Source organism: Mesocricetus auratus, unplaced genomic scaffold (genome assembly GCF_017639785.1).
Source record: "Mesocricetus auratus isolate SY011 unplaced genomic scaffold, BCM_Maur_2.0 Super-Scaffold_100030, whole genome shotgun sequence".
Taxonomy (NCBI): Eukaryota; Metazoa; Chordata; class Mammalia; order Rodentia; family Cricetidae; genus Mesocricetus; species Mesocricetus auratus.
Genome location: NW_024429211.1, coordinates 14950221 through 14958519, shown reverse-complemented (window position 1 = coordinate 14958519; position 8299 = coordinate 14950221). Strand labels below are relative to the sequence as shown.

Genomic DNA, 8299 nt, shown 5'->3' with positions numbered 1-8299 from the left:
CTTGATCCACAGGCAACAGGAAGTGAACAGTGCCCCACATTGAACATAGATTGAGCATAGGAGACCTCAAAGCCCATCCCCAGAGGGACATATTTTCTCTAACAAAGCCACACCTACTCCAACAAAGCCACACATCCTATTAGTGCCGCCCCCCTATGGGAGCCATTTCAAACCACCTCATAGCCCAAGTCAGTAAAATCTTCAAGAAATTTTAAAAGTTGACAAATGACTTAATTTATGTAAGCTGTTTCCTCCACTTTGTGAGCCAGGGTCAGTTATTCCCACAGAGTTGGGTGGGGAGGGAGGGTGTCAGAGAGTATACAGTGTGTGTTCATGTCTTTTCTTTTTCATTTCAGGAACACTAGTGAAGAATTTCCAAGCATGCAACTAAGCACCCCAGCCTGGATGGCTAATGGCACAGCAATGAATACCTGTGACTACAATCAGCCTTTATACTGTGCCACAGTAATCTATACCCTGAATATTCTCATAGTCATCATTGCCCTGGTTGGTATGGCAGGAAATGCCATTGTGCTGTGGCTCCTGGGCTTCTGCTTGCACAGGAATGCCTTCTCTGTCTACATCCTCAACCTGGCTGGTGCCGACTTCCTCTTCCTCTTCTTTCACACTCTGTATTCCCTGGAAAAAATACTTTGTCATCACCATATAATACATATTGATGTACCCATCCATTTCCTTACAGTGTTAAATTGTGCTTATTTGGCAAGTCTAAGCATGCTCAGTGCCATTAGCACCGAGCGCTGCCTGTCTGCCCTGTGGCCAATATGGTACCGCTGTCAAAGACCAAGACACGCATCAGCTGTCATATGTGCCTTGCTCTGGGCCTTGTCCCTGATATTGGGCCTCCTGGAAGGAAGTTCATGTGGAGCCTTCTTTAATGACTTAGTTTTGGCTTGGTGTAAGAAATTAGATTTCATCACTTTTGCTTGGTTAATTGTTTTATTTGTGGTCCTCTTGGGGTCCAGCCTGGCCCTGATGCTCAGGGTCTTCTGTGGCTCACACAGGATTCCTGTGACCAGGCTGTATGTGACCATTGCCCTCACAGTGCTGGTCTTCCTTGCCTTTGGTTTGTCCTATGGTATCTACTGGTTCCACTTATTTTGGGTCAAAGGCATTCATATCAATTCCTCTTGCCGTGTTTTAGAAATGACAATATTCCTATCCTGCTTTAACAGTTGTGCCAACCCCATCATTTACTTCCTTGTTGGGTCCATTAGGCATCACCGATTCCAGAGGCAGACTCTGAAGATGCTTCTGCAGAAAGCCATGCAGGACACTCCTGAGAAAGAAGGTGGAGAGAGGAGTTCTTCCGGACAGGAAATAGTCTAGTACAGCAGCAGACATTTTTGTCCTTGTCCATGAAGGCAATTTTAATACCATTTTCATTTGGATATCTGACCTTACATATATTGAAAAATAATTATTCTTGTGAAAGTTGAGTGAGACAAGGCTTGTCAATCGGGTACTGCTTGCAGTATCCTTAAACCTGCTACTCAGGTCCAGAAAAGATCTCACTGAGGGGAAATCCTTCCCTTAGAGGAAGTCTTAAGGCTCTGGTGGAAAGCTCAGGACTTCTTTGGTCATTGAATTTGACAATGATTAAATGATGGCTATATTTTGTCCAAATGTTCTATTTATTTTTAAAAGAAATCTTGTCTCAATGTTAAAATCATTGCATAAAATTTCCCACAATCCTAGTCTCCTTAATTTCAGAATGCTTAGAAGATGTTTATAACTTCATAAATCTCTTATACAAATTGCTTAGTAAACAAATGTGCAATGTTAAGACAGTTTATTAAATTTCAATTCACCAGACTGTATTCATCACCTTCAAGCCGATTGTTTATACCATTTGGGGCAATGGAAGAGTGAGATCAAGTTTTGTAACCAGAGACAAAATACCAATGCTTGCTTGAATGTTAATGCAGAGCTCGCTCCTGTGGTTCCCTCTCACTCTGCCTTGCTTAGCACTGCAAGGGCATGTCTCCCAATTCTCTATGGGTATTTATTTTGACCATTCCTCTCTGGGAACCACATTTCATGACAAATATTCAATCCAAATGAGTACTATGAAGACCAAAGGCCAGGTTGTGACACCAGTTGGAGATATAGCCCAGATGCTTGGATCACTGTGTATCAGCTTCTGTATGGGACCCCTCAAGAATGTCTTCTCTATTGTCCCAGTGCAGAGCTCAGTGTCTCTGTGATGATTCTAATCTTTCTAACAATTTCTGCTCCCTCAATGGTTGCACGTTGTTTACCCATACTCCTTTCTTCTATCAGAAGATCAGTTCGTGTTCTTAAAACTCAACTTCAACAAAGTTCTCAGAATAATGGTAGAATAATGGTAGAATAATGCCAGAATTCTCAAACAAAATATCACTGGCATGGTCCCTATCCCAGATCCTCGCAGAGTCCTTGCTCCACTCTGAAACACCATAAGCTCAGCCTCCTCAGCTACTTACAACTTTCCCAGAATTCATTTCCTCCATGCTCTTCTAAATTTCTCTCTGTTCCTATGATACAATACTCTGACCAAAAAAAAATTAGAGGATGAAAGAATTATATGGCATAATCTTCCAGGTCAGGGTTCATCTTAAATGAAATCAGGGCAGGCATTAGATGGCAGAATTTGGCCAGATTTCTGTTTTCTCATAATCCCCATGGTTCTAACAGCGCCCCCAAATGTATTCATTTAAGTGGCGTTGGTTATAAATGGTTAATGATGACAACCAATCTTTTTTAAGGGAAAAATGGGGGGTTATGATACAGAAATGAGTACCTGTTATTGGAATGAATTTTTATTTATTGACACAAATTTAAGGTCAATTTTGTGATATGTATATTTCTCCTCTTGTTTAGGTAATGTGCTTATATAGCATATTTTAAGATGTAATATATAATTAAGTACAGATTATAGATAATTACCTATAACAGTCAAAACTTATAGTTTGGTTAGTTAGGTTTTCTAAATACATATAGATATATTTCAAACCTTTCAAAGATCTACAGAATATGGCATTTAATATGATTTAGGTTTTTTTCATGTCAGTGAGACATAACTGCTACTGGCAATACCAATTGCTTCAGAGAGGAAGATGGACATCGAAAAAACTTATAATGGAATCTGCCTTTAACGTGGTAAGACTAGCCATTTGGAAAATAACTGCTCCTGCCTCGACTGTTTGACTGTATACTGTATGAAGTGGACATGCAGGACCCACAGAAAAGTGACTGTTAAAACAAGATGGGTCAGTGCTGTAGGGTTCCTGCTTCATAAAAGAGTCTGGAAGACATTCTTTTTTTGTTGTTTTTTGGTTTTTTTTTGTTTTTTTTTTTTACGAGACAGGATTTCTCTGTATTGTTTTCGAGGGTGTCGGTCCAGCCTGGCCTCAAACACACAGAGACCCACCTGTCTCTGCCTCCCAAGTGCTGGGATTAAAGGCGTTCACCACCACCGCCTGGAAAGAGTCTGCAAGACATTCTACAGGGCACAGAGAAAAATTACCTACAAACTGCTAATACAGGCGGGACATTTCCTAATTTCTTGCTTCTCTGAGAAGTCTGTCAGACACACTATGGCCTATGGGTCAAAGATGCTCCAATATTACAGAGGAACTTTGAGTGACTGACCAGGCAGCAAGATGTCTGTCTGTTCTAGAGTATATATATTATCCTTCTGTGGTCCTTGATGGATTTAAACACAGATATTTATGGTTATGATCTTCCTTAGTTATGATAAAAGATAGGTTGCATGGTAAAACATTAGACTCACAAAGATAGGATAGCTGATAAATTATTTTCTTTAAACATTACTAAATGTTAATTAGCTAAATATTATAACTATAGTTCTAACTTTATAACTGCTTTGTTATATATAATTTGAGAATCATGTTCAAAACTTTTCAAGTCTTCTGAAAGAATCCATGATGTTCAAAGTCATGTCCCTTGCCCAAGAGAAAATCATTGTTTCCATTATATTATTATATGGCTTTGCATTAGCTTAATAAGAATCAAACTGTGCATGCTTTTTTATGCAATCACGTTTAATTAATGTATGATATTCTTTTCATATACTGTTATCATTCATGTAATCATGGTGTAAAATTATTTGAATAAAAATATGCAACTATTCAAACGTTTATCTGTATTCCTTTATTTCCTAAAACATTCTCACACAGCACAACATATCATTATATTTTTTTATTTTTTTTCTTTTATTTTCCAGTTTAAACTTAGATAAGAAACAAGGTTGCTTCACAAGTCAGTTCCAGGTCCCTCTGCCTTTCCCTCTGCTCTTCCCGTGCCTTCCCCCCAACCCCCCCCTGTTATCCCCTCATTCCCCCAGGGAGGGTGAGGCCCTCCATGGGGGTGTCCATAGTCTGTCATTTCATATAGGGCAGGGTCTAGAACCTTCCCCAAGAGTTCAGGGTGAGAGTGCACCTCACATTTTTCTATGGGAGTCCAAAGTCCGTGTGTATACTTGGGATGGGTACTGATCTGCTGCCCAAGGCTCAATAGATTACCTAGGCCTCCTGACTGACACCCAGATTCAGGGGTTCTTGATCAGTCCCATGCTGGATTCCCAGGCTGATGCCTGGGATTCAAGAGTTAACCTTTGTCTGGTCGGCTGTTTCTTGGGGTTAAACCAGCCCAGTCTTAATCCCTTTGATCATCAGTCCTCCCTCTCTGTTGTTACTGGCTATCTTGAGTTCAGCTCAGTACTTAAGCAAGGGAGTCTGCCTCTTCTTCGATCAGCCACTGAAAGAAGTTTCTGTTTCCCAGACTCTCTGGCCATAGGATTGTAGGCTAGCACTCCCCAGATCTATGTCTAAAATCCATATATGAGAGAGTACATGCCATGTTTCTTTTTTGGTGACTGGGTTACCTCACTCAGGATGGTTTCTTCTAGTGTCATCCATTTGCCTGCGAATCTCATGATTCCATTATTTTTTTCTGCTGAATAGTACTCCATTGTGAAGATGTACCACATTTTCTCTATCCACTCTTCGGTTGAGGGACATCTAGGTTGCTTTCAAGTTCTGGCTATTACAAATAAAGCTGCTATGAACATAGTGGAACAGACATCTTTGTTGTATGAATGGGCATCTTTTGGATATATGCCTAAGAGTGGAGTTGCTGGGTCTTGTGGTAGGTTTATTCCCATTTTTCTGAGGAATCTCCATACTGATTTCCAAAGTGGCTGAACATGTTGGCACTTCCACCAGCAATGGAGGAGTGTCCCCCTTTCACCACATCCTCTCCAGCATAAATTGTCATTGGTGTTTTTGATTTTAGCCATTCTGACAGGAGTGAGATGGTATCTCAGAGTTGTTTTGATTTGCATTTCCCGGATGGCTAAGGATGTTGAGCACTTTCTCAAGTGCCTCTCAGCCATTTTAGACTCCTCTATTGAAAACTCTCTATTTAGTTCTGCAGCCCACTTTTTAATTGGGTCCTTTGGTGTTTTGGAGACTTGCTTCTTGAGTTCTTTGTAAATTTTGGAGATCAACCCTCTGTCAGATGTGGGATTAGTGAATATTTTTCCCATTCTGTGGGCTGCCTTTTTGTCTTGCTGACTGTGTCCTTTGCCTTACAGAAGCTTCTCAGTTTCAGTAGGTCCCATTTATTAATTGTTGATCTCACTGTCTGTGCTACTGGTGTTATGTTCAGGAAGCTGTCTCCTGTACCAATTATTTCAAGGGTACCACACACTTTCTCTTCTAAGAGGTTCAGTGTGGCTGGATTTATGTTGAGGTCTTTGATCCATTTGGACTTAAGTTTTGTGCATGGCGATAAACATGGATCGATCCGCATTCTTCTACATGCCAGTCTCCAGTTATGCCAGCACCATTTGTTGAAGATGCTTTCTTTATTCCATTGTATATTTTTAGCTTCTTTGTCAAAGATCAGATGTTCGTACGTGTGTGGGTTAATACCCTGGTTTTCAATTCGATTCCACTGGTCTACCTGTCTATTTTTGTGCCAATACCAAGCTGTTTTCAGGACTATAGCTCTATAATAGAGCTTGAGGTCAGGGATGGTGATGCCTCCGGACGTTGCCTTGTTGAACAGGGTTGTTTTGGCTATCCTGGGTCTTTTGTTTTTCCATACAAAATTGATTATTGTTCTTTCAAGGTCTGTGGAGAATTGTGCTGGGATTTTAATGGGGATTGCATTGAATCTGTAGATTGCTTTTGGCAGGATTGCCATTTTTACTACATTGATCCTACCTATCCAAGAGCATGGGAGATCTTTCCATTTTCTGAGGGCTTCTTTAATTTCTTTCTTTAAAGAGTCAAAGTTCTTACAATACACATCTTTCACTTGTTTGGTTAGTGTTACCCCAAGGTATTTTATGTTGTTTGTGGCAATTGTAAAGGGTGATGTTTCTCTGATTTCTTTTTCAGCCCTTGTATCATCTGTATATAGTAGGGCTACTGATTTTCTTGAGTTGATCTTGTAGCCTGCCACTTTGCTGAAGGTGTTAATCAGCTGTAAGATTTCCCTGGTAGAGTTCTTTGGGTCATTGATGTAAACTATCATATCGTCTGCAAACAGTGAAAGTTTGACCTCCTTCCTTCCCAATTTGTATCCCCTTGATCCCCCTTTGTTGTCGTATAGCAATAGCTAGAACTTCAAGTACCATGTTGAAAAGGTATGGAGAGAGTGGACAGCCTTGTTTTGTTCCTGATTTAAGAGGAATTGCGTTGAGTTTCTCTCCATTTAGTTTGATGTTGGCTGTTGGTTTACTGTATATAGCTTTTATTATGTTTAAGTATGTCCCTGTTATCCCACATCTCTCCAAGACCTTTATCATGAAGGGGTGTTGGATTTTGTCAAAGGCTTTTTCAGCATCTAGTGAGATGATCATGTGATTTTTGTTTTTCAGCTTGTTTATATGGTGGATTACGTTGATGGATTTTCGTATGTTGAACCATCCCTGCATCCCTGGGATGAAACCTACTTGATCGTGGTGAATGATTGTTTTGATGTGTTCTTGGATCCGATTTGCCAGTATTTTATTGAGTATTTTTGCATCAATGTTCATGAGGGATATTGGTCTGAAGTTCTCTTTCTTAGTTGTATCTTTGTGTGGCTTGGGGATCAAGGTTATTGAAGCCTCATAGAAAGAGTTTGGCAAAGACCCTTCTGCTTCTATTGTGTGGAACACTTTGAGAAGAATTGGTATAAGCTGTTCTTTGAATTTGTGGTAGAATTCTGCACTGAGGCCATCTGGACCTGGACTTTTTTTGGTTGGGAGACTTTTGATGACAGCTTCTATTTCCATAGGGGTTATAGGTCTATTTAAATTGCTTATCTGTTCTTGATTTAGTTTTGGCAAATGATAGCTGTCCAGGAAGTCATCCATTTCCTTTAAATTTTCGAATTTTGTGGAGTACAGGTTTTCAAAGTATGACCTAATGATTCTCTGGATTTCCTCAGAGTCTGTTGTTATGTCCCCCTTTTCATTTCTGATTTTGTTAATTTGCGTGTTCACTCTCTGCTGTTTGGTAAGTTTGGACAAAGGTTTGTCTATCTTGTTGATTTTCTCAAAGAACCAACTCTTCGTTGCATTGATTCTTTGTATTGTTTTCCTGGTTTCTACTTTATTGATTTCAGCCCTCAATTTCATTATTTCCTGGCGTCTGCTCCTCCTGGGGGAGTTTGCTTCTTTGTGTTCTAGAGCTTTCACCTGTGATGTTAATTTTCTGGTATAACTGTTCTCCTGTTTCTTCATGTGAGCACTTAGTGCTATGAACTTCCCCGTAGCACTGCTTTCAAAGTGTCCCATAGGTTTGGGTATGTTGTGTCTTCATTCTCATTGAATTCGAGGAATTCGAGAATTTAATTTCTTTTTTATTTCCTCTTTGACCCAGGGATGGTGCAGTTGAACATTATTCAATTTCCATGAGTTTGTAGGTTTTCTGCAATTTGTGTTGTTGTTGAATTCTAATTTTAAAGCATGGTGGTCTGATAAGATGCATGGAGTTATTCCAATTTTTTTGTAGCTGCTGAGGTTTGATATGTTGCCAAGTATGTGGTCGATTTTTGAGAAGGTTCCTTGTGGTGGTGAGAAGAAGGTATATTCTTTTTTATGTGGATGAAATGTTCTATAGATATCTGTTAATCCCAGTTGGGTCATTACTTCTATTAGACCCTTTGCTTCTTTGTTGAGTTTCTGTCTGGTATTCCTGTCTAGTGGTGACAGTGGTGTGTTGAAATCTCCCACTATAACTGTGTGGGGCTTTAGATGAGATTCAAGTTCTAATAATGT

General features: G+C 39.9%; 1 protein-coding gene across 1 annotated transcript; it reads left to right on the top strand.

The window, feature by feature from the left end:
* Positions 1-381: 381 nt before the first annotated feature.
* Positions 382-1350, top strand: LOC121134797 (mas-related G-protein coupled receptor member B1-like). Its single transcript, XM_040733355.1, has one exon. It carries the CDS (start codon positions 382-384, stop codon positions 1348-1350), a length of 969 nt encoding a protein of 322 aa, XP_040589289.1.
* Positions 1351-8299: the final 6949 nt, after the last annotated feature.